We start from the raw sequence: 27,993 nt of genomic DNA, 5'->3' as shown, positions 1-27,993 counted from the left end.
TTAAAAAATTAATGCTGTGCCTTTTTTTAAATTTCTGTGACCGGCCTACTGAATATTCATAATTATCTTCAATTTTTAGTTCGCCGCGATAGATCTTTGCTTGTTTCATGATTAGTTTACCATTAAGCAGCCATATGTTCACTCTGACGCTGATGAATCCACTGTTTCAATATATGAACAAGATCTTCAATTTTCGCTTTACGTAGTGTTTTTCTATTTTTCATTAACTTTTATTCATTACAAATGTGAGGTCATTATTCAGAACCGTCAGTGGTGCACAGAAATCTGTGCATCGTTTGGGAACCTTCGCAGAGCCTTGTGGAATTTTCCATTTGTGATGTCATGTTAGGGCTAAAAAAAAATTTGGATTTCGGAGGTCTTCTGGTTTTAGAATTTCGGATAAGGGGTGCTCAGCCTGTAATATTTTTCACAGAGAGTGATTGAAATCTGGAACAGTGTCTGAGGGATTGGTGGACATAGCAACTTTCATAATGTAGATGAAAGCATGAAATGCTGTGACAGAAAAAGCTATGGGTCGAGTGCGGGAAAATCGAATTAGTACAGATAGGTACAAAGTGACCTCCATGGATTTCATGGGACATAGGGCCTACTTCTCTGTTCCATACAGACTAAAACTGCCTAAAACAATCTTTGCAAGATATGGGGTTCCTAAGGAAACATATTTACTTGTTTTACATTCCTGTCACTCTTTTATTCCTGATGAGGGAATGATATATTCAAATTATTTTGACTTTTATTTGACCAGCCACTTTCATCCCTGGCTTCAGATCCAGCAGGTAACCAAAAACAATATACAACAAAATGGCATTAATAGTCCTTTACTAAAAAACTTACATAATAGATCTTTAAATAACAATAAAATAGATGACATTTCTATCAGTCAATGGCCACTTCAAGATTGATAAAAATAAACTGAGAAGTTTTGTGCATGACAAATGAGAGAAATATATAGAAATGCATGCAACCTCCCATTTTCTGATAGACATCACTTCAAATCCATTGCTATAAAACTTTTAGCAAATACCTGAAATAATTGCATGATTATATAATTGTATATTTTATGCTATTCTTGTGAATATTGTGCCTTTAATGCTATGTTCTTGTGACGCTGCTGCAAGCAAATTTTTCATTACATATAGTACATGTCCTTGTGTATGACAAAAAAAAATCCGAACTTTGACTTTGAAAGGCAACATTAGTAAAGGGTGGAATCATGATCTGTCTATTCTCTCAAAGTGATCTACTGCCAAACTTGCAGTTGGAAGGAGACCACTGATTAAAACCTCTCACTCAGTCAGCAAGACTGCAGGAGGAGGAAACCAGAGGTACACGAGCCAGTCCTCATCAGGGTATCAGAGGTGGTGAGGGTCAGAAACATTAAATTCCTCTGTGTTAACATTTTGGAGGATCTGTCCTGGTTCCTGCACATAGGTGCCATTACAAAGAAAGCACGGCAGTGCCTCTACTTCCATAGAAGTTTGCAAAGATTCAGCATGTCATCTAAAACTTTGACAATTATCTATAGCTGTACAGTTTAGAGTATATTGACTGGTTACATCATGACATGATATGGAAATACCAATGCCCTTGAACGGAAAGGACCACAAAAAGTAGTGGGTACAGTCTAGTCCGTCATGGGTAAAGGCCTCCCCACTATTGAGTGTATCTATATGGAGTGCTATCGCAAGAAAGCAGCATCCATCAAGAACCTCCATCGAGGCCATGCTCTCTTCTTGCTACTGCCATAAGGAGGTACAGAGGCCTCAAGATCCACACCACCAGGATCAGGAACAGTTATTACCTCTCAACCATCAGAGCAGATAACTTCACTCACCCCATCACCAAACTATGGACTCACTTTCAAAGACTCTTCTTCATCTCATGTTCTCGACATTTATTGCTTATTTATTTATCGTTTTTTTTTGTATTTGCAGTTTGTTGTCTGTTGCACATTGGTGTTTGTATGTCTGGCTGGGTACAGTCTTTCGTTGATTCTATTGTGTTTCTTCGTATTTACTGTGTATGCCCACAAGAAATTAATCTCAAGTTTAGATATAGTGACATATATGCTGACTATTGAAACTTAGAAATTCTCTTTACAGAATTATAATTAACTAAAATAAAGGTAAACCCAAATTGCCATGACTTTAATAAAGACAAATACTTAAAATTTCTTGATGAAGAGGCTTTGAAATCAGTAGCAAGCATATTTAAAAGAATAAAAGAGCCTTAGGCAATATAAAATCTAATTAGGAGGAAAAAGTGATTTAATTAAAGCTGAAAAAACTGTGATATTTTATGAAGCCAGAGTTATGGTAGGAAACGAGGGAACTGGATTTTTTTCCTGTTAGTGCTAATAAAAACAAAGCATCAGAAAATTAGCTTTGGAAGTATCACAAGAATCAAATTTCTTTGCTTATATCAGAAAATGTCTTGAATATTTTGAAGTTCAAAGTTGACATAACAAGAAACAGTTTGATTACTACAACTGAAGAGAATTTTATCAGAGAAATAAACCTCCTGAATTATTGGCATTAAAATTGTATTATTCTAAAGTATAAATTCTTTTACTTATATGAAAGGTAACCAACAGATGTTATAGCTAGTTATTGAATTTGGTAATGCATCCTTTGGTTTCATGACTTGCTCAATAGATAGCATTGTTACCTCCTGTGTACACAAAGTGATAGTGGTTGGTTATGTAATGAACAGACTGCATTACTACATTCAAAGTTGCTTGATTGATTTGTCACTTGTGGAAGAGATTGCCACATTGGCATGGAAGGATGTCAACAGTAAATGGTGTGAAAGGCCATGTGCCATGCTAACACAATCAAGTACAGCACAAAAACTTGCAAGAAGTTGAATCTAGAAAATTAATTCACAAGTTCTTCAGTTATATTTCAGGTACGGGTCGAGTACCCCTTATCCAAAATCCAAAAACCTCCGAAATCAATTTTTGAGTGCTGACATGACGTCACATGTGGAAAATTCCACGTCGCTGGGAAGGTTCCCAGGCAGTGTGCAGGTCTCTGTCTGTCTGTGTACCTACAGACAGCTCTGAGAGGTGACCTCACATGTGTAATAAGGGAAATTAATGAAAATAGAAAAAAACTGCATAAAGAAGAAAATAGGAGATCACGATCGTGCATTGAAAACGTGGATTCATCCACGTCAGAGTAAACATATGTCGCTTAACGGTATGCTGATCATGAAACAAGCAAAGATCTATCATGATGAATTGAAAATTGAAGGTAATTGAGAATATTCAACAGCCTGGATGCAGAAATTTAAAAAAAAGGCACAAACCTTAAATTTTTAAAGATTGGTGGTGATAAAGCATCTGCTGATCAAGAAGCTGCAGAGAAATTCAATGACAAGTTTGCCAAGATTGTCACTGATGAAAATCTAAATGGCTGAATGGCTGCATCAGTACATATGTATATGTGATGAAAAAGTGCAAGACAAAGACTGCTTACCAGTAGCACATAAATTCCGTCAGGAATGATTCGATCCCAAATGATCTCATATACATTCCAAAATCCAAAAAAATCCATAATCTGAAACACTTCCGCCCCCAAGCATTTCAGATAAGGGGTGCTCAACCTGTATTACAGAATTTCACATTGAGGTCTGTTGTCATTTTTTATGTCAACATTTAATTTATTGAAAATTATAATGTTAAGATACTTAAAACTGCTTTCTAGTTGGTTAATTATGGTGTGGTAGTTAGCTCCTGCATAATTTATAAACAATCATTTTGGATCATTTAGAACCTTACAAAATATTTAAGTTTCTTTAGCTTCAGTGCCAGTGCATAGCAACAAGGGTCAGATATTGATACAGATCAACTCATTTTTTGACTTCCATGTCTGTGCATTTCAGAGCAGAAGTCCGAAACAAGCTGCATGTTAGACACTGTCACACTTCATTAAGCTTCATAGTCCACACGTACAATCCACAATGAACTGTGCATATCTTAAAGCTGTTGTCAAATCTCAAAACTAATAAGGAAGGTTGCCCACATTTTGACAAAATGCATTTATTAGATGTCATAACAGGATATCATTTTTATTACAGCCAGCCTCCCTTTAGAAAGTAACCTGCGTCACATAAGCACTTATCTAATCTGCATCAAATTTTAAAATTAGGAAAACTGAAATTAAAACAGAAAATGCTGGAAACAGCAGGTTAAACCTACTACACTGTTCAACCCGTTGAATGAATGCAGCGTTTTCTGGATTTTCAGCATCCGTAGCCGTTTTTTATTTTCAACGAAGGGAAAAAAAAATGAAACCACTGAATAGACTCCCAAGGACAATTCTGTGGTCACCAATTCTAGCATCCAATTAACCATAGTGACTGAACAAGGCTGCAGACTCAGTGTCACAGAAATTCTGAACCACAGACTGAAGCAACATCATGATTATTCATTTCCATCTCTGTAACGTTACTGACTCCACTAGTGCTTATCTACATTTTAAAATCTTGAAGTCTCAAATATTTTAATACATTCTTGATCAGCTATACTTTTTGCCTACCCTTTCAAAGCTCTGATCCAAACTTGCACTAGGACCTATTTAACTATCTTACTAGTCCTCACCTTTGATATTAAAGAAAAAGGGAGAGGCAAGACCAAGGGAGTGGAAGAAAATTTTAAAATTCAAGTAAGCTTAATCAGAATCAACTCTAGGACAGTAAGCACTAGGGAGATGGTTAAACATGTTCTTGTATGAATTTGGATAAGAGTATTGACACTTATAGAGGAGCGAACAAGAATGGCTCGTCAAGTATGCATTCAAATGGTTAAGGCTCGAGGATAGCAAAGAGGTGGGTGAGACACCAGTGGAGTTCTCAATGTTACAGAGGTGGAAATAGGTTGGTGATGCCGCAGGACCACCTTCTTTAGTATCGTTGATATTGATCACACCACCATAAGGAGGCATGCAATTATCTTCTGAAATTCTAAACTCTAGGAATTCCTCCCCAAATTTTTCCACCTCTTTTACTTGATTTAAGATCCTTACTTGAACCTCATGCTTGATCAATAAATGCCTCAATACCTTCTGATGCCATGATTTGTTTGACAAAGTTCCTGCGCATCACCATCAATAACAAATACAATAAGTTTTGTTTTGTTTCAGCACCATGAAAAAAAATCACTTGTATTTATTAACAATAAATGTCTCAAGTCTCTTGTGAGAAATATACACCTCTACGTCTGCTTGTTCTCCTCTTTCATCAACTGGCCTCCAATTCCATGCTGCTCAATCTCAGCAATGACTGACATGTGTTTGAAATCATTGGGTTCATGGTTGAATGTCTCTACCAGATTAAAGGTCCTTTGGCAGTCTGTAGCGTAGAATAGTTGTGCTTCATTGGCCAGACACTGTGCGTCTTGTACACTCTGTAAATCACAACCACAAGGTTGAATAAATTGTATTACAGAAACATCATAAACTGGATTTTCTAGTACCTATTTGCTAAATATTACACAAGAATTGCATGAGTATTCTAGGCCCTCTGCTTTCACCTAATTAACAACTTTTCCTTATTCGAGACATCAGAACTGGGGATGTTTTTACAAACAAAATCAGTCCCATAATTGTGCGCAGTGAGAGCTAGACAATACTCAAACATGGAATATTACATAACAGCAACATATGTGGCACAAAGAGAGACGCTGTTTTCCCTACCATTAACACTGACGGGACCACCATTGATCAAAAACTCAACTGGGCCAACTGTGCAAGGGCAAGTCAGATGCTGGGGTTCTTGAGTGCACGACTTACCTCCTAACAAATGCATAGCTTTTTACCATCTACAAGGTACAAGTCAATATGGTTCTACCTCGCAGCTCCAAGAACTGGTTTTGATTCTGACCTTGGGTTCTGGCTGAGTAGAAATTACACCACCTCCCCATGACTGTACGAGTTTTCCCCGGCTGCTTTGGTTTCCTCCCAAGTCCCAAAGATGAGCTGGTTGGTTAACTGGCCACAGTAAGTTACCTGTTAGTACAGGTAAGTGGCAAGAGAATCAACGGGAGTTCATGGAGCTGGCATGGACTAGTTAGCCTGATGGTCATCTTCAGTGTCAAAGTCAGTCAGTCAGGAGTATGGTGGAATGCTCTACTTCCTGGATGAACACAGATCTAACAAGCGTCAAGAAGTTCACCACAGTCCAGGACAAAGGACACCATTGTTTACTCTCCATTTCCAATCCGCACAGATCATTCCAGAACAAGGGTTCCCAACTTTTTATGCCATGGAGCCTTACCATTAATCAAAGGGTCCGTGAACTCCAGGTTAGGAAGCACTGTTCTAGAATGTTTGGACTTTTGGAAGATGCATCCATTATCTCCATTGTTACCGCCTTCAAAATCTAAGGATGCATGTCATCAGGTCCTGGGGATTTATTATCTTACAGTCCCATTAATTTCTCCATTACTATATTTTTCCATTGATGATAACTTAATCATGAAGTTATAGATTTTATTCACTCTAGACCTCCATTTCCCTACTATTTCCAGAAGGTTTTCTGTGTCCACTGTTATGAAAATGCAAAAGACCTAATTAATTTCTCTGAATTTCCTTATTTCCCAATATAACTTCTATGGCCTTAGTCTGTAATTGACCTACTAACTTTTGCTGATTTCTGTTTTAAAATTCAATGGAAGCTCTTAATCTGTTTTTATTTTTCTCACTAAACCAATATTTAATTCCACTTTCCCTTTCTTATCAACATCTTAACGATGTATTTCCGAATTTCTTAAACTTTAATCTTTGATTTAATATATCTTCCCCTGATAGTCAAGGCTGGATCACTTTCCCTTTTCAATGTCTTCAAAGAGATATAATGTTCATCATCATCATCATCATCAGGTGCCATGCCCAGATTGAGCTTTGACTGCCATGGCCCACACAATCCCGTTTCAGGTCAAGTGGATCAATTCATTTCCAATTCTCTGGCTGCTGTCTCCATCATCATTTGTCTTTGCCTTCCTCTTGCTTTCTTCCCTTCAATCTTTCCCATAATTACCGTGCATTTTTAACTCCTCTTTCCTAATCACATGTCCAATGAAGTCACATTGCCTTTTCATGATCTCATACATTATTTCGTTTTGTGCTTGCTCTGTTCATGACATCCTCATTAGATATTCATTTCATCCATGACATTCTTTGCATCCTCCTCAAAAACCACATCTCTGTTGCTTCAATTAGTTTCCTCATGTTACTAGATATTGTCCAACATTCTGATCCATATAACATAACTGGATAAATGTAACATTTCAGTACTCTGAGGCAGATTGTCATGCCTAGTTTAGTGTTGGTCAGTATACTCTTCATTCTCGTAAAGGTGTCTTTTGCCATCCCTACTCTTCTTTTGATGTCCATGTTGCACCTGCCATCTGATGTCACCCAGCTTCTTAAATAGCAAAAGTTCTGTACTTGTTTTGTATCTTCCCCATTTATTCTCAGCCTGCAGATAGGATTCTCCTTCTTTTTGGATATCACCATACATTCTGTCTTTTTGCCATTGATAGATAGACCGACCCATTTTTGCACTTTCCTCAACAACCACATCAATTAAGTATTTTAAATTCAGAATTGTCTTGAAGATCCTCTTGACGCTGTTGTTGTGCAATACATTTTGTGAGTTTGACCATGATTTTCTTAGCAAATAGATTCTAGGAAGCCTAGTATCTATAGTCATAGTCATACTTTATTGATCCCGGGGGAAACTGGTTTTCGTTACAGTTGCACCATAAATAATTAAATAGTAATAAAACCATAAATAATTAAATAGTAATATGTAAATTATGCCAGGAAATAAGTCCAGGATCAGCCTATTGGCTCAGCGTGTCTGACCCCCAAGGGAGGAGTTGTAAAGTTTGATGGCCACAGGCAGGAATGACTTCCTATGATGCTCAGTGTTGCATCTCGGTGGAATGAGTCTCTGGCTGAATGTACTCCTGTGCCCAACCAGTGCATTATGTAGTGGATGGGAGACATTGTCCAAGATGGCATGCAACTTGGACAGCATCCTCTTTTCAGACACCACCGTGAAAGAGTCCAGTTCCATCCCTACAACATCACTGGCCTTATGAATGAGTTTGTTGATTCTGTTGGTGTCTGCTACCCTCAGCCTGCTGCTCCAGCACACAACAGCAAACATGATCGCACTGGCCACCACAGACTCATAGAACATCCTCAGCATCGTCCGACAGATGTTAAAGGACCTCAGTCTCCTCAGGAAATAGAGACGGCTCTGACCCTTCTTGTAGACAGCCTCAGTGTTCTTTGACCAGTCCAGTTTATTGTCAATTCGTATCCCCAGGTATTTGTAATCCTCCACCATGTCCATACTGACCCCCTGGATGGAAACAGGGGTCACTGGTGCCTTAGCTCTCCTCAGGTCTACCACCAGCTTCTTAGTCTTTATATCTTAGTCGTAGTATCTAACAACGATGGTTTGCTATTGCCTTCCATTGGGCGAACTGAAGAAATCACCATTTCTGTTCCCAAATGTTCATCTGCCTATACTAAAGCTGTTGTCATTTGAGGTCCGCCTTCTCTGTCATAAGTTCAGTTACTGAACCTGCTGGATCTACCGTTGGCTTTCGCTCATATCCTGAGCAGAAACTCTTGCAGGTGCTACCATTCTGGGTCAGAGAGGCCCTGGGAGCAATGAATGACTAAGGGGTAACTTCACAAAGCTCTGAAAGTCCCCAATCAGAGCCTCATCACTGGTTGCAGTTTAGAGTCATACCCAGGACAAGATATAATGTTAGCCCTGCTTAATTAGGCTTGATTGCCATAGCTTTTAATGCAGTTTTTTAAACCATCATGCCTTATAATTTGCTTTATTTAGATTTACGATGGTGGTTTTCATTGAAACAAAATTACTTCATGTATCTAAGAATATTTATACGCTACTAAAGCTGAAATCTCTACCCTGGAATGATGAAGTAACATCCAGAATTTCAAGGTGGCGGCTCACCACCTAGTTCTCAAAGGTAATTCACAATAGACAATAAATCTTGCTTTGCCAATGATGCTCATGTCCTGAAAAAAATACACTAGGTGAAGCTCCTAACATTTTTATTTTTCAAACTACACTTTTTCCCCCATTTACAATTACCTATTGTTTAGATTTACCAAAAGAGTATTCTTGTTAACACACTAAATGCTAACTTTAAAAGAATGGCCTATTGCTATTACAAATTAGCATGCTTTGTAACTACAGAAGACATTATTTAGATGTCAATAAAATATTTGCTATGATTTTCTCCCTTTCATCTCTAAATTTTGAGTTTACTTTTCACTTCCTCTTTGAAGCCCAGTTTGCACTTCGTCTACACAACAAAACTTGTATACTGTACACTCAATCTCAGCTGAATATTTAGTATTTGGAACTACCAAGATGTGGTAAACACACAACAAATATATCGTCCCAGAGATTACTCTCATTTGTTCCCCATTTTGGAGAGACTGTCTCTAACAGCTACTTATCTTGGGCAAAGAGAAACAGGGTTGATACTGTGTTGCTATTTCAAAAGCATGTGACAGTGCCATCTATGGGAGATTACTACAAGTACACTTTTATTTAGGATTTCTTTATTCGTTTGGATGCAGATATACCTAGCTGAGTGGAAGTAGGAATGCACTTTTTAAATAAAACAACCCGCAGAGTAGCATCAAATAGCTGGTCTTTTATTCCTCTAACACAGCCTTTCCCAACTTCTTTGCCCTGGAGGAACCCTTGAAATAATCTTCAGGTCTCAGGAAACCCCTGCATAAAAATTATTATATCTACAACTTACGGCACATTCGTATGATCGTTAAATTGTAGATATAATAATCCAAAAATAATTGTCAATGCCCTTTTGAGTACAGAATAAATTTTTATCCAACCTTTCTTGGAAAAAATAGGTAGTTCAGCTTAGCTATCTTTCGTAACATTAATCTTTCTTTCCCTTTCATAAATTTTACAAATTCATAAGGCAAACATAATAAATTTCTGTTAAATAACTGGCTTAAGCCAAAATGGAATTTAATTTTTCTAAAGGTAGGCTTGGTAGACTTAATTTAAATAAAAGTTGTAAATTGATTTTAAGTAATGCTATTTACAACATGAAAATTTATTGACAATGTTGAATTCATAAAGTTACTAAAAACTGTAAGCCAAAGCAATATGAATAAAAATATAACCTAAGACACAATTTTATACAAGACTTTGAGAAAAAACATTTTTGTACTAAGTGTCATGATCAGGCTCAAATAAAGGCCTAGCATGTGAAACCTGTGCTTGTTTTTTGCTGCACAAATACTCAATTCTGGGTTGAACTTGAGGTAGGCACACAGGGATTTCACCTTCAAGTGAAATGAGACCATTTCTATCCTTGCTCCTGATGCTTGTTAAACAAGGAAAAGCTTGCTCGTACACATAAGAAGTTGAACACTGCAGCAAAATGTTCATTGCTTTCCTATGAATGGTAGGATACTCTTCTTTCACAGAAATCCAGAACTGGTCCAGGAGCAGGTCAGTAAATCTCATTTTGAGTGCATAATCAGACTACAACTCATAAAGTTTTTCTTCTTCTCTCAAAGTCACGTTCTCAGGCTCAGCTGAAGATTCAGAGAAAGGGTCCCTCAACGAGTCATACACTTGTATTGAACGGGAGGAAAAAATACTGTTCAGTTTTGTTCTGCAGTTCTTCCAGGTGGTTTTCGATAAGACTTGAGACTGAGCAGGTGAGTCATGGCGTGTAAAAATTTCTTTAGAATAAAAATTTCCCTCCAATTTTCTAGAGTTTGTTTGCTCCCATAAGTCAGTTGGTGGCACACAGCTGGGGCAGGTGATTCAGGAGGGAGAAGCTGACATCACAGCCCAAGTTGAACGAGTCCATTCAATGCTCGGAAAATGCACTTCACACTCATCAGCCTACCGTCCTTCCCTCTGTGCAATACAGCACTCATCAATTATCAACGGCCTCCCTTATCTCACATCAAAAACTGAGAATGGACTCAACTAAATAAACTCTACTGCACACTGCCATACTGGGCTGAGGCCTTTAACAAGATTGCTATCAGGCTGCTTGGTAACTGCGCACTACTGCGAGTACTAGTCACAATCTCTCGCAGAAGCACTGGTGGCCTTTCGTGGAACCCCAGTTGAGAAACCCTGCTCTAACACATCCATACAATATTACAGAAATAGTAATTTACAGTTACGTGGGAGATTATTCGTCCCATCATTCCTCCCCACCCCCACCCCCCCACGATGGCTAACAAAGAGAAATCTAGATTAATATCTCTTCCCAGCTATCTTTAAAGCCCTGCTGGTAACATCAATTCAAATGCTCATCCAGGTACATTTCAATGCAATAAGAATTTCTGGCACTGCATCCAAGGCTTTGAGTGCCAGATCTTTACTACTCTTCCATTTGAAAAATGTTTCTACAATTTACTTGTTCCCTTTTCTAAATAGTCTTACATTTATTTCATCACCATGGTGCAGCTAATTGAGCCTCTGCTTCACAGGTTCATTCCCGAGGATGCTGTGTGGAGGTTGCACATTTTTCCTGTCATTATATGGGTTTCCTCCAGATGTTCAGTTTTCCTCCCATCACAAACACATACAGGTAGGTAAATTAACTGACCACTGCAAATTTCCCCTTGTGTGTGGATGGGTGTGTGTGTGTGTGTGTGTGTGTGTGTGTGTGTGTGTGTGTGTGTGTGTGTGTGTGTGTGTGTGTATGTATGTATGTATGTATATATATATATCGGGGAGGCAGTTGTCTGATGAGAAAATAGGGAGAATAGAAAGAATGGGATTAATGTAGGGCTAGCATAAACGGGTGACTGGTGGTCCGCACAGATGTGCAGGCCAAAGAGTCTGTTTCTACTCTCTATCTGGCTCTAATCATTAAATTCTATACTGATGAATTCTATTCACATTTTTATACACATTTGGTCGACACCACCTTATATAGTAATAGGCATGTCACATCCAGAATTATTTCCAGTTAGTGGACGATTTCCTTCCACGTCGCTCTGACGTATTGGGAAATCATGTACGAGGCAAGTTACAGCAGTGGTTTGTCATTGCCTTCTGCCAGGTGAGTTTTTTTTTTTAAAGAGATCACCAGCTCTTACTGGGAGCTGACCGGAATCGAACTTGGGACCTCTCAGCCCGAAGTACAGCACTGATGCCACTACGCCACCAGCCGGCCATTCCTCTAATACATAAATAAAAAAAACTCCAACATATTATTTCTATACAATTTTATCCTCATCTGTTCCTGACCCTATAATTTTTAAATCCACTTGCAAAAGGCTATCTAGAAAAGACTCAATTTGCCTTAGCAACCATTATTTTTAGGAAAGATTTAGTCTATTTAATATTACATAATGTCTTACCAGAAAAGTTGTGTCGATTTCTGCGGTAAGAAGAACGATGCCCTTTTCTTTCTGAAGGTCAGGGTAATGATATATTATGAGCTGGCTTGGTGAATTCTCTCCTAAAGACTGCAAAGCAGAAGTGAAATCATATTAGAGAGAATGAAGAAATTCATTATACCATACACAGAATGCTGGAGGAACTCAGCAAGTCAGGCAGTACCTATGGAGAGCAATGAACAGATGACATTTCAGGCCAAAGCCCTTCATTGCACTAGAAAGAAAGCCAGAGTAAAATGAATAATCTGTACACAGAAAGTGCATAGATGAACAAACAAAAACGTACACTGGTGCCTCAACTAACATTCAGAATAGTCAGCACTAGAAGGGCCATTATAATGAGCGGTGTGTTACTGACAATGCTGTTCTACCAGAAACCTGGCTGAGGACTCAGCACTCAATTACTGATTCTGCAATGGTGAAATGATCAAAGAGATCTCATCACTTTGTAGCTCAAGGTAGAGTGAGCCACTGAGGTAATGTGTAGTGGCAGTCTGTGCGGGCTGGTGCTGGTCATGATGGGACAAGTGGGTGGATGTATTGTGCTAAGGCAGGGGTTCAGGACTGCATCCCGGCCTTCTTGATAATTATGGGCCATTGCCAGGACTACTAGCAGCTACTCCTCGTGCTCCACCTTCTCCTGGATGCAACGGAAGCTGCTGGGGGAGCAAGACAGTCCAGGATTCTCCTGTGGCCATTCCTCTCAGCACTGCTGGGGGAGGAGAGAGAGAGAGAGAGGTGGGAGTGGTGATTACCTATCAGGGCACAACAGCATCAGGCAATTCGATGGTACTGTGACGAGTTCTGTGGTTCAGCAGAAAAGGGCAAAGTAAGGCAGAGCAATAGTAATAAGATGCTTGATAATTAAAGGTACAGATAAGATTCAATGGTCATGAAAGACAGCAGGATGGTGTGTTGCCTCCTGGATGCTGGGTTCGAGGATGTCTCAGAGTGGGTGCAGAACATTCTCAAGGTGGCAGCCAGAGGTCACAGTACACATTGACACCAATGACATAGGTAGAAGGGTAAAGGTGGCCTGTGTAGTAACAACAGGAAGTTACGAAATAGGCTCAAAAGCAGGACCTTGAAGGTAGTAATCTCTGGATTGCTTCCAGGTGCAGAGGCAAGATACATGATATAATGCACAACAACTAATAGTGGATGTTTAGGTTTACACCTTGCACTTAAAAGTTGATAGTCCTGTTTCAGACATCCTGAAGGTACACAATAGTTCACTCCCAGCTATCTAATACATTTTATATAAATCCTTCCTACCTCTACCAAACTTTCTTATTGAATTCTAGCCTGAGACTTATTCCCTGAATATACCTATAACCTTCGATTGTAAACCAGACTGTAACTCATTCAATATATATTGTAACCCCTCAGAATCTCTTAATTAGATCCACGTGGAACTCATTCCTGGTTACTTGTTATCCAATATATAAAGCTCTATAATCCTTTAATTGGATTTCTGTCCGTTTCTCACTCCTACCTATCCATTATTAGAGCATAGGACAGTATAGCACAGGAACAGGCCCTTCGGACCACAATATTGTGCCAGACTAATTAAATTAGTAATCAAATGGCCAACTAAACCTGTCTACACAATGTCCACATTCCTCCATTTTCCTCACATTCATATGCCTATCTAAATGTCTCTTGAAAGTCCTTATTGTATCTGCCTTTACCATCATTCTTTACCCAAGTGACATAGCTTTCAACAGATTCCATTGTTTTGAATTATATTGACAGGATCACATCAACACCTCAGCTGTTACACATGGGCAGAAAGTGAGATACCTTACACCAGCAGTAAGATTTTGCTAATACTGCATGAAATACGGAAACATTTGAAAAAAATATTTCTGGGCAGCAAAGTGAACCTACTGTGCTGAAAAAGCCACCTTATTTGTGCATTGGTCAAGAAATGAGAGTTGATTAAAAACAACAATATTTGTTGATTCTTTTGCATTGTGTTTATTTCCTCCACACAAATTCTGTAAGAACAAATTTTATTCTGTTTCTTGGACACTTAGACAAGGAGTTGTGAATTCTGTAAGAGGGAATTTCTGTAACCCAAATGGCTGTAACACAGGGTCTGTCTCCCCTCATCAGCTAATAAGAGAAATCAGAGAAATACAGCAACTATCATGAATCGCCTACCATATCTAATGCAAGATTGAAAATTATGAATGTTTGTCATGGATACAACATAAAAATGTTTGAGGGCATGTGAATTAGGCACCAATATCTGAACTAACGCTACAGAACAAACATAAATAGAACCTACCAAATATCAACATGTGCACCCAAAGTTAAATTAACTCTAACATCAAATGTTCATTTTTTTTCCTAATCTGCAGAATTTCATAAAATGTCTCAGTTTCAGCAATTCTACATTTATATTGCAATTACATGCAACTGATTCTTCACTATGTATCTTTACTGGATCACACAAAATATTAGTGCAAAGTCTTTGATATTTAAGCAAATAAATCTGAAAAGTTGGCATTCTATCACCATCATTTATTATCATTACTCTTTATGTGATTGACTGACACTCCACAAATTACACTTTCTAGGATCTTAACTTTAAACCAATTGTGCAAAATATGTTAAAAGCAAATTGTGTGCATCAGTAACTTCAGAAGAAATAATCAATAAATCACATTTAACATCCAAGTATAATCCATAGAATTTAAGTATAGATCATAGATCATGGTTAGAAATTAGCAATTAATTAAGAATCAGAGTAATACAGCACAGAAACTGGTTTTTTAGACCAACTTGTCCATTATAGTGATACAGATTTATGGGAAACTAGCACAGAAGGGATGAAGTCTGAGGCAGGTCAATCATGATTATATTGAATGGTCAGGCAGACTTGAGGGGCCAAGTATCATGATCGTATTGTAATATATGGCCTTATCAAAGGCAAGTTGTGCCTTACGAGCCTGACTGAATTTTTTGAGGATGTGACTAAACACATTGATGAAGGCAGAGCAGTAGATGTAGTGTATATGGATTTCAGCAAGGCATTTGATAAGGTACCCCATGCAAGGCTTATTGAGAAAGTAAGGAAGCATGGGATGCAAGGGGACCTTGCTTTGTGGATCTAGAATTGGCTTGCCCACAGAAGGCAAATAGTGGTTGTAGACGGGTCATATTTTGCATGGAGGTTGGTGACCAGTGATGTGCCTCAGGGATCTGTTCTGGGACCCCTTCTCTTCGTGATTTTTATAAGTGACCTGATGAGGAAGTGGAGGGATGGGTTAGTAAATTTGCTGATGACATTAAGGTTGGGGGCGTTGTGGATAGTGTGCAGCACTGTCAGAGGTTACAGTGGGATATCGATAGGATGCAAAACTGGGCTGATAAGTGGCAGATGGAGTTCAACTCAGATAAGTGTGAGGTGGTTCATTTTGGTAGGTCAAATATGATGGCAGAATATAATGTTAATGGTAAGACTCTTGGCAGTGTGGAAGGTAAGAGGGATCTTGGGGACTGAGTCCATAGGACACCCAAAGCTACTGCTCTGAAGAAGGCATACGGTGCATTGGCCTTCATCAACTGTGGAACTGAGTTCAAGAGCTGAGAGGTAACTTACAACTGTATAGGACCCTAGTAAGACCCCACTTGGAGTACTGTGCTCAGTTCTGGTTACCTCGCTACAGGAAGATGTGGAAACTACAGAAAGGTTGCAGAGGAGATGTACAAGGATGTTGCTGGATTGGAGAGCATGCCTTATAAGAATAGGTTGACTGAGCTTGGCCTTTTTTCCTTGGAGTGACAGAGGATGAGAGGTGACCTGATAGAGGTGTATAAGATGATGTGAGGCATCGATCGTGTGGATAGTCAGAGGCTTTTTCCCAGGGCTGAAATGGCTAACACGAGAGGCACAGTTTTAAGGTGCTTGGAAGTAGGTACAGAGGAGATGTCAGGGGTGAGTTTTTTTTACATGGAGAGTGGTGAGTGTGTGGAATGGGCTGCTGGCGACTTTTAAGAGACTCCTGGATAGGTACATGAAGCTTAGAAAAATAGAGGGCTAAGGGTAACTCGAGGTAATTTCTAAAGTAAGTACACGCTCAGCACAGCGTTGTGGGCCAAAGGGCCTGTATTGTGCTGTAGGTTTTCTACGTTTCTATAAAATAAAAACAACCAATTCTGGACAAAGTCAGGTCAAGCAGCATTTGTGCAAACAGATTAAATACAGAAACAGTTAATGACACAAGTTGAAAATGTTTCATCAGAACTGAGAGAGAGAACAACTTAGTCTAAGTGGCAGAGAAGGAGGGGAAGCGCAACAAGTTACATCAGGGGAATGCCTGTAATAAGAACAGAAATTGCTGGAAAAACCCTATGGGTCACATTGGATCTGTGGGAGCGAGTCACCAATCTAAAACTTTGATTCTATTTCTCTTCCTACAGATCCTACCTGACCAACTGAGCATTTCCATCATTTTCTGTTTTTATTACAGATTTCCATCTTTTAAGATTCTGTAATATGTTGAAATTAAGTAGCCACTAGGGGATACTTCAGCTTTACCTGTGTGGAACTACTACAATTGTGTACTGGTTGAATTTTAACAGCCCAGCCTATTGGGATGTGTTAAGCAGGCTGGGATACATAAAAGTGGAAACATAAGCACAAACATCCAGTTATTTTACAAACAGAAAGAAAGAGCAAGTTATTGGGAGTTGGAGAATTTAATAGATTCCCACAGGCTGCAACATACCCAAATAAAATACGAAGTATTGTACCTCAAGCTTACACAGGGCCTCACTGTAACAGTTCAGGAGGTCACAGACAGACTTTAGAGTGGGAGATGGATGTGGAATTAAAATATCAGGCAACTGAGAGCTCCTGGCCACTTCTATGGATGAGGGAGATGCGAAGAGATCAATGTCTTTGAAATGCTGAAAGGGATGGGAATACCTGTTTTGTAGTGAAATCTTATTGGAGCTGTTGTAAACTGTGAAAACAGATCCACTGAATTAAGAGGCTGGTGAGGTGGAAGGTGAGGACCAGGCGAACCTTGTTCTTACTCCGTCCAGGAGGGAGGAAACGGGCCGAAAGCAGAGATGTGGGAATTGCCACTGCCTGTAAGGAGTTTGTATGTTCTCCCCATGACTGTGTGGGTTTCCTCCCACAGTCCAAGGATGTACCAGTTGGTAGGTTAATTGGTCATTGAAAATAGTCCTGTGATTAGGCTCGGATTAAAATTGGGGGACTGCTGGGTGGCGTGGCTCAAAGGGCTGGAAGGACCTATTCCACGCTGTATGTCAATAAAAAATATAAAAATATAGTTGAGATGCAGTCAAGGAATCTCAGCTACATGGCAGAGGGAATGCCAAGGTTCAAGAAGGAAATCATTTCAGCAGTAGCCTGTAACTGTATTTTTTAAAGTATATTCTAAAAGGGAGAAGTTATTTTGAGCAACTGCAATAGAGCAGGTTACATGGGTGCAAGTTTCATCATTAACAAAAATACATCATCAGTACACCACTGAACTGCTAAAACTGCTCTCAGTTTATTATTCTAAAGCTCCTCTTAATCATTTGGTCACATACCTGAAGATTTATTAATGAGGAAAAATGAAGCTCAGTTGTAGACCACTGACCCACGAAGAACTCATAGCCTGATTGCCTTGGCAAAGCGTACAGGAACTGGAACGAAACGTTTGGTTAAAAGTAGCAACTATATGAGAAATCCTGCGCAGTGATATCTGTATTGCGGCATGGAACATAATCAACAAACACAAATTATCTCAAATGTACAAGTCACACCAATTAGACTGGGCAACTCTTACCATCAAGACTCTTTATAGAAATCAGTTGTACTTATTTTGTCATGTTTTGCTTTAAAGTGCCAAGAGATTGGGATTCATGAATCTGGACTTGGACTAAATGAACTTTCATACCTGGGCTGCATCATAGGAGAAACATAAGAAAACGGCACCGAACAAAAAGTGCATCCTAATTACTGGATTGCTTCTAAATGTTATTTGGACTCACTAATTGCTCCATTGATCAATACCAAAAGCACAATATTCCTTTTTATTGTATCAAGTAATCTTTAGGATTAAATATATTCCAATATTTGGTGAAGTTTTGCTAAAATAACTATCTGCATACCTGGTCAGGATACAAAACAAAACAGGGCTTAATCTCACCTGTAATTTATATCTCTCATTTTTTTTCCCTTGTTCAATTTCAGCCAACACAATCTCCTTGACTTGTTTGCATTGGTACTTAATTTTCCTTTCTTATTTGTTTTGTTTTCTTAGCTACAAATATACAGCTTCTCTTCCTTTCTTGCCGAAACCAGTTCCTTAAAATAGCTTTGTTTGCCATGGCTTTTACAAACTAAGCACAACAGTTTGGAAAAAGGTTAAGGATGGACTTCCATTAAAAACATATGGAACATGACATTTAAATAATTGACCACAATTCAACTCTCATATTTCATTACAGAATTCACTGATCCCTTTATACTTACTGTGGGACATCTCTGTGACCTGCTGTACATCAGCTCAAATGTAGTGCCCTTTTAAGGAAAAAGAATCTGTTACACAAATGGTTATTTTAAAAGTTAAAATTAATTTATCATTCAATGCTTAACCCACTGCCATACTCACAGGAATCACGGCAGAAATTGTATTCTTTGAAGCAAAGTACATATTCCAGATCTGAAAAATATAGATGTTGATGAAGCAAATCAAGGGCATTACCAGAGTTTAGATTTCATTTTAAATTAACAAATAACATTTTTTTTTATAACAGTTAAACCCACATACGCAATTTTTAAACACCTCCTTCATACAGCACACATTAAAATTTCACATAAGATATTGGCCTCGTTTATCTTCTTGCCGGTTAATTCACTTTCTAAAGTGAAAGAAACTGGCAGAAAAGGTAACTGTAAAGGAGACCTACATCTCTTAAGACAAGATCAAAGTCCAAAGTAAATTTATATTCAAGGTACACGTATATCACCATTTTCTACCCTGAGATTCATTTTTTGCAGGCATTCACAGTAAGTACAAAGAAACACAACGAAAAATCAATAAAAAACCACTCACAATAAAGACAAACAAACAACCAAAGTACAAAAGAGAACCAACAGTGCAAATACAAAAAGAGGAAAATAAATAAATAAACAATATCGAGAACACAAGTTGTAGGGTCCTCAAAAGTGAGTCCATAGATTGCGGAACCAGTTCAGTACTGGGGTGAATGAAGCCGAGTGAAGTTATCCCCTCTGATTCAAGAGCCTGATGGTTGTGAGGAAATAACTATTCCTGAACCTGGTGGTGTGGGACTTGAGGCTCCTGTACCTCCTTCCTGATGGCAGCAGTGAGAAGAGAGCATGGCCTGGATGGTGGGGGTCCTACAAGTTCAAGTTTAATTATCATTCAACCACACATGAAATTAGCCGAACAAAATGCTGTTCCTCCTCACACACACAGCGTATCTAGTTACAACAGCAGGGAAACATACAGTCACACAAAAAAAAAAGCCCCTGAGAAGCAGTGCCAGTAGATTGATGGTGCATGGGATGTTGTCCTGGTCCAGCTTGTTTTTCCACCGAGCCAATATTGGACAGCAGCCCTGCTGGGAAGGGCCAGCCCCTAACCCAGTATACACTCCAGCGCGCACACAGAGGCCTCTGGCCTCTGCTCTCTCCCACACCATCTCAGCATCTCCTCTGCTGGGCGAATGCAACAGATAACCTTGTGGCATGAGGGCCTGGTCCACACCACAACTAAGGCAACACAGCTCCCCTGCCATTGGTCTCATCAAGAACCAGTGAACCGGACTTGTAGTATTCTACATTACCAATGTCCAACGGGGTCTTGCGATCATAAGAAAAACATCCAAGACTCACACCTTTTGTTGGTACACGCACCACCTCAGCACAAGTCGTGAACCATAACAATGGTACATAATAAGCCCAGCTCCATCATGATCAAGCAACTCCCTGATGGGTAGACCCGTAGTACCTGACATTGTTAATATCCAGTAGTGTTTTGTGATCGTAAAATAGACATAAATGACAACAATTACACTTTTGGTTAGACCTGGAGAGTCAATCTGTATCTGAACATGTTGCCATCTTCCTAGAGACTGGTGATGATGGATGCTGCTTTCCAGCTACAGGGCTCCTTACTGATATGCTCAATGGTGGAGAGGATTTTACCTGTGATGGACTGGGCTATATCCATTACTTTTTGTAGGCTTTTCTGTACAAGGGCATTGGTGTTTCCTTACCAGGCTGTGATGCAACCAGTCAGTTTACTCTCCACTGCACACCTATAGAAGTTTGTCAAAGTTTTAGATGACATACCAAATCTTGAAACATTAAACTGTACAGGTAAAGAAAGCTCTGCTGTGACCTTAAAGAACTTGGTTTTTAATTGTCTGCTTTAACTTTGAGCTATAGAGACCCATAGCAGCTTCTAGTAATCCTCAGTGGGAATGGAATGGGGCAACTCTGTCTCTCTCACGTGACATTTGTTATCCAGTTTCAGATGTGACGAAAAGCCAAAAGGCACGAAAACAGAAAGCTATCAGTGACTAATAATTATGTCAACATAAATTTGTTCCATGAAATGAAAGGAGAAGAGTCTGAAGAACAAAAATTAGATGAAATAAAATATTTCAGGGTTATGCTAGTTAATAAAAACATTATGATCACTAAATTAGATTTTCAAACTTCTCTACCATTAGTATTTTCCTCATAAGGGTGTATGACCAGTTAATAAATCCATAATCTTTGACCCATAGGACTAGAATGACACCAAAACGCGAGTTAAATCAACCTTGTTATTTTCTTGACTATCAATTCCTCTGTCCCCAACAAAAGGAATGTGAGAGATAGAATCTTTTGGGACCTCAAGACATCCCAGCAGATAAAATTCTTATCACAAAGAACATAACAGTGAGGATTCATATCTTTGATGCTCTGACAACCCTAAAATACTCCAGTTCAAGCCAAATCTTTGTCAACCTCAATAGGCAATATACATCATCCAAACATTAATTGCACCACATTTGTTATGATATATAAACTCAAAGAATATTACATTACAATTGTTGTTCGTCCATCGTCGTCGTCGATGAAGACCTCGACACCACTAGTCACTTTCAGACTGAATGTGGTGTGTCTGAAGATGACTGGTCAGGCCATTTTGGGCACGAAATGTCCTGGCACATGTTGGACAGACATGTGTAGGCACTGCAGTTGTTGTGCTGGTGGGTCTGGACTTGTGCAGCTCGCTCTATGTTGTGCTTCAGCAATGCGCCTTGCTTCATAAGCTTGACAGCCCTTGTGGATGAGGCCGTGCCAGGTAGGGTGGTTTTGTGCCAGCGTTTCCCAGGTGGTCGTGTCTATGTCAAGCGACTTCAGGGAGGTCTTTAGTGTGTCTTTGTAACGTTTCTTCTGTCCTCCATGCGAGCGTCTTCCAGCAGAGGGTTCCCCAAAAAGGAGCTGCCTGGGTATGCGCTTGTCCGGCATGTGGATGACATGATCTGCCCACCGGGTCTGTGCTCTCATCAGCAGTGTGTGGACTGATGGTAGACTTGCTCTAGAGAGAACTTCAATGGCTGGTACTTTGTCTTGCCATCTGATGCCTAATATTTTATGAAGACAAGTCATGTGGAAATGGTTGAGCTGTCTTGCATGCCTTCGACACACAGTCCACGTTTCACAGGCATACAGGAGGGTAGTGAGTACCACAGCTCTGTAGACCTTCAGTTTTGTTGCTGGGCTGATTCCTCGGCGTTCCCATATAGTGGAGCACAGTCTACCGAAGGCAGAACTTGCCTTCGCTATTCTGCAGTTAACTTCTGTATCAATAGTCACTGCTCAGGAGAGGGTGCTGCCAAGGTAAGTAAACTGGTCAACTGCCTGTAGTTTATGTCCTTTGAATGTGATTTTCAGTTCTGTATACGGTGCATCAGGGGCAGGCTGGTGCATGACTTGGGTCTTTTTGATGTTGATGGTGAGTCCAAAGTTGTCACAAGCCATGGAGAATTTGTCCATATTGACTTGCACTCTGGCTCCGAGCCAGCATACAGGGCACAGTTATCGGCAAAGAGGAAGTCTCTCAGAACAGTCTCCTTCACTTTGGTAACAGCTTGAAGTCTGCTCAGGTTGAAGAGCTTCCCATCCACTCAACTCAAAATATTACGTTACACTTATTGATGCCTTTAACCCATTTCAGTATGCATTTTCTGTTGCATCAAGAATCTTAATAAGAGTTGACACAAAACAGTTAACATGCCAGCAAAATAAGAAATGGTGCTTATTAGTGATCAACAGACAAGAAACTCACTGCAGCTTTAAATAGCTGATTTAATGTCTGAAATACTCACTTGTGCTATTTCATCTGGAGTTTTATCTTTCACCATATCCAGATTGAGTATTGACTGGAGTGTCTGAAGCACAAAAAACAGATGAAATAAGCTACTGGAGCTGAAAATATTTGCACATAGTAATCAGGAGCAATTACTTCAAACTTCAGACTGGCATCTTATACAGGGGTCCCCAACCCTTTTTTGTACCACGGACCGGTTTAATATTGATAATATTCTTGCAGACTGGCCAACCCGGGGGGTGGGGGGGGGGGTGGTGTTCAAGTTCAACAGTGTGTGACAGGGAATGAGGAAAGGTGCAGCTGACTTATATTGTTTCATATCGCCAAATCATATCATTTCCTCACAGCCCAGTAGCACATCTTTGCAGCCCAGTGGTCTGGGACCACTGTTATAGAATAAATAATTTAGCAAAGGAGAGCTTGGAGGAAGCATCAACAATCTAAATGCAAAAGAAGCTTTTCTAAGTTAAAAACAATGTAATTTTTATTGCTATTTTCAAGGAAGTACGTCATTTCTTAGTTGATAGGGCATGGTAACCTATGCAAAAAATATCTACTGATCCATAAAGAGCTTAGAGAATTTTTCATTTTCACTCTGGAAAGCAGCACATGTCCACTCATCATGGAATGAAGAAAATTCAAGTCTGCACTTTGTTAGCTAGCGTATATAAATACTTCAGTTGCTTAAAATAACAATTAAAATATCGATAAAATACAATATCATAGTTATCCAACTCAGATTTACAGCTCCAAGGTGAACACCTTAGCCTAGCTAACATAGAAAATTGTGCCTACTTTAGCAATGATATTAAGAGTGCTGCATTTTACTTAAAGAGGAAATCGTAGCCTTCATAGTTCAAATCGCATAGAGCTGAAGTACCACAAGAATATTGAAATGTTGCAATTAAATCGCTTGGTTCAACCAACACGATGGTAATATTTGAACAATTATCTGTAGGGACACTTACAATTGCCTATTATATGTAATGCTGCATAGAACAAAATTTCAAGGGATGAAATACTTCGTACCTTATGTTTAGCGAAACCAGGTCTCTTCCCAGATGTTCTTTCACCAAGTTGCTTTGACTGTGGGGAAAAAAAATAGTATGCAATATAAATTCCAAATCCACTGAGGTTCTAATGGTCCCAGAATTATGCACCAACTAAACAGAGATTTCATGAAACAGATCACAAACACTTCTCATCACTCAATGGATATTCAGTTAAGCAAAATGTATTTTGATTAATCAGACATTAAATATTTCTCCAAGACGTTGTAGTTTTCATTCTACAAAAGCGTTTTAGATTCTTGGAACACAACAATATTGATTTTTACAAATGAAATCTGTATTGCATAATAATCTCTCTTAGGTGGATGCTACTGTGAGAGAATGGTAATATAAAATACATTTGCTGTAAACTAGATTTGTAGCATGTGTAATCAATGGACTGAAATATGTCTGTCTTAGAATGACAATTTTAAATGAGTCTTGGGTTTCTGAAAAGCTGAGCATTGAGCTCACTGACACAAACTGTTATAATACAAAGATTCTTAAAAATTATAAGAACCCAAAAAGAAATAACTTCGTAACAACTTAGGCTGTAATGTTTCAGTTATTGCCACCAGAGGGTTCCAGTTAGCAGATTATCATGGTATGGAAACTCCAACGCACAGGATCAAAAGAAGCTATAGTGGTTTACAGACTCAGCCACCTCCATCACAAAACAACCCTCCCTGCCATCAAGGCATCTTAAAGGGGTGGTACCTCAAGAAGGTAGCATCCATCATTAAGGATCCTCATCCTCCAGCTTCCTGTTACTACAATCTGAAAGGAAGTACAGAGCCTGAAAGCCCACACTCAATGTATCAGAAATAGTTCCTTTCCCTCTGCCATCAAATTTCTGAATGGCTCATGAACCCACGAGCACCTCATCATCATTCCTCTTTTGCACAATTGTGTTAGTAACATATAGTAATTTTTGTGTCTTACACTGTGCAGACTCTTACCTTCGCTTCCATTAGTTTGACAAATTCACCCTGGCTTGAACGTCCCAGAGGCTGCCTCTTAACTTCTTCTTTCTTTGCTATACGAGCCTCATACTCATCTGGTTTTGTCCTAGAATTTATATTAAAAAAACTATTAAGTTACATCTTAAAATGCAAGTATGTGCATGTGAAAAAAACATATGGAAAATACGATCAAAGATCTTTTAAGTACTAACATAGTTATATAACTTATTGAACAATAGAAAACAAGACATCAATCACATGTTATGAGATATTCTAAAAAGGCAACGTACTATATAAAAAACCCAAGAAAGTCTGCAGATGCTAGAAATCCAAAGCAACACACACAAAATGCTGGAGGAACTCAGCAGGTTAGGCAGCATCTATGGAAATGTGTAAACAGTAGACATTTTGGGCCAAGACCCTTCTTCGGGACTCAATATAAATTTGTTGTTGCTGTCAATACCCATGATTTTACTAAGTGGCAGAGTACACTCAGGGGCTGACTGGACTACTCTAGGTCCTGTTTCTTACAGCATTCCTGTGCTGTAAGACTATTTACTGTACAGCCACCTTCCAAAGTTGAATTTCATAAAAAGAACCAAGCATGTTGCAGTAGAAAGGACAAGAAAAAGGAATACAAAACAGGGAGCACAATTCTCAAAGGGATATACGTAGGGGTAAAGCAACCTAGACGTACATGTGCGGAATTAATTGAGAACAAAAGAATAGATTAAAAGCACAGTTAAAAGAACAAAGGATCCTGGAAACAAACGTATAAGAGAGAGGAAGTCATGATAAACCTGAATAAGTCACAGATTTTAGCTATAATTGCCTGCGGTCAGTTTTAGTCTGGGCACTACACTTTGGGAAATCTATGAAGATCTTAAGAGGGGATGCTGAAGAGAATTATTACAATGATTTCCCGGACAAAGAACTTTGGACTTCCCCAGCAGGCATTCGATGAACTGAATGGCCTTGTTCCACGCTACAAGATTTCTTTGGTCTTAAATTGTTTTAAAATCACTACTGGTACAGTTCAGGCAATGACAATTTTAGTCCACTTTCCTTTGGTAAACTGTTTTATTGCTGTCACATATGAAGAACAGTGAAAAAAACCTTTGATTCACATGTCATCCAAACAGACCATTTCATCACATCAGTACATTCAGGTCATACAAGAGAAAAACAATAACAATGCAGAATTAAGTGTAATAGAAAGTGCAGCGCACTCATGGTTTTCTACCTTGTCCAAAGCCATGACGAGGTAGATTGTGAAGTCATGAATCCATCTTATCATACAAGAGCACTGCAGAATTGTCTTATAACAATGGCACAGGTCTATATTTTAGCCTGTGGTACATGCTTGCAGACTTTTGTATCTTCTGCCCAATGGGAGGGAGTAGAAAAGAGAATTTCCAAAGTGTGTAGGGTCTTTGGTTAAATTGGCTGCTCTTTTGAGGCAGAAAAAAATACATACAGATTCTACAAATGGGAAACTGGTTTCCGTGATGAGCTGAGCTGTGTCCACAACTCTGTGGTTTATCATGGTCTTGGGTAGAGCAGTTCCCCATACGAAAAGTTAGAATTGAAGGGGGCATGCCAGATTTCTTTAGCACCCTAAGGACCCAGAGCCACTTTCTTGGCTATTGCAACAACATAGTCTCTGCACAGAACAGTTCGTGACTGACCACGGATAAATAGAACATACATTACAACAGACTACAGGCTCTTCGATCCACAATGTTGTGCTGACCTTTTAACTGACTCTAAGATCAATCTAACTCTTCCCACTCACATTGCTCTCAATTTTTCTTTTATTCGTGTGCCTATCTTAGATCTTTTAAATGTCCCTAACGTATCTGCCTCTACCACTAGCCCTAACAGTGCACTCAATGCACCCACCACATTCAGTGGTGGAAAATCTATCTGACATTACCTTTATATTTTCCTCCAATCTTTTTTAAATAATGCACCTCATATTAGCCATTTCTGCCCTGCTAAATCGTCTTTGCTGTCCACTCGATCTATGTCTCTTATCATCTTGTGCATCTCTATCTGCTCACCTCCATCATTGCAAAGAGAAAAAGCTCTAGACCTAGCATGTCGTAAGATAAGCTCCCTAATTCAAGCAGCATCCTGGTAAATCTCTTCCACATCCTCTCCAAAGATCCCATATCTTTCAATGAGGCTACCAGAACTGAACACAACATTTCAAGTGTAATCTAACCAAGGTTTTATGGAGCTGCAACATTACCTCGAGGCTCTTGAACTCAATCCCCCAGCTAACGAAGGCTCACACACCATTCACCTTCTTAACAACCCTAATCAGTTTACGCAGCAACTTTGAGGGATCTATGTTGGTGAACTCCAAGAACCCTCTGTTCCTCCACACTGCCAACGATTCTGTCATTGATTCTTGCATTCTGTTGTAAAAATTCGACCTTTCACAGTGCATCACTTCATACTTTTCCGGATTTAACTTTATATGCTTCTTTTCAGCCCAGCTCTGCATCCTGTCCATGTTCTGTTGTAATCCTCGATAACCTCTACACTAACTGTACCATTATATAAAGCATCGTTAAACCTGGAAACAGGGACCGGATTGATTTAAACGCAAATGTAGGGTGAACGTCGCTTCTCTCTCACCTCCACAGCTCCTGGATCTTATTCTGGTACTTGCTGTAAAAGGGATTCGCCTGCAAATCCTGCTCCTTTTCGACCCGACTTAAACTACTAGCTAGGGAGAAAGTACGTAGGTGATTAGAAACCACGCCGAGCCCTAAAGGGAGCTGACAGCGGTTTCTAACAGCCAGAGCCCGGCTGCAAAAACACCACAGCCCTCTCGCCGCTACCATCTTGTCCAACTCCGCACACATAACATGGCACAATAGAAACAGCGTCCCGAGAAAACGTTCCGAGCCCAAACTCTAAATTATAAAATAAGCTGAGAATAAATATATATTTGGAATTATTTTGTTATCTTAAATATACTTAATGATATAAGTTATTTTCAACCAGGACTGTATTTAGTTACCATCACTTTCATGAATTTCTAGCGTGTCGAAGTGGCGGAATTAATTGAATGTCGGACGTAATCGACAAGTCAAGGAAGGTCGGC

General features: G+C 39.3%; 1 protein-coding gene across 2 annotated transcripts; it reads right to left on the bottom strand.

Moving 5' to 3' along the window:
• Positions 1 to 2,233: 2,233 nt before the first annotated feature.
• On the bottom strand, positions 2,234 to 27,751 carry atpaf1 (ATP synthase mitochondrial F1 complex assembly factor 1). Of its 2 annotated transcripts, none has more exons than XM_072273566.1 (9): positions 26,119 to 26,530; positions 24,873 to 24,981; positions 23,894 to 23,950; positions 22,863 to 22,925; positions 19,124 to 19,174; positions 18,985 to 19,032; positions 18,057 to 18,152; positions 12,444 to 12,551; positions 2,234 to 5,428 (listed from the first exon to the last, which is right to left on the bottom strand). In XM_072273566.1, the coding sequence occupies exons 1-9, from the start codon at positions 26,154 to 26,156 to the stop codon at positions 5,237 to 5,239; spliced, it is 762 nt and encodes a 253-aa protein (XP_072129667.1). In that variant the 5' UTR covers positions 26,157 to 26,530; the 3' UTR covers positions 2,234 to 5,236. The 2 variants fall into 2 exon arrangements, with proteins under 2 accessions (XP_072129667.1, XP_072129666.1); XM_072273565.1 differs by lacking the exon at positions 26,119 to 26,530 and adding an exon at positions 27,522 to 27,751 and having other exon boundaries at positions 2,235 to 5,428.
• Between the last annotated feature and the right edge of the window lie 242 nt (positions 27,752 to 27,993).

Source organism: Mobula birostris, chromosome 12, assembly GCF_030028105.1.
Source record: "Mobula birostris isolate sMobBir1 chromosome 12, sMobBir1.hap1, whole genome shotgun sequence".
Taxonomy (NCBI): Eukaryota; Metazoa; Chordata; class Chondrichthyes; order Myliobatiformes; family Myliobatidae; genus Mobula; species Mobula birostris.
Note: the sequence above shows the minus strand (reverse complement) of the source record. Positions and strands in the feature narration are given on the sequence as shown.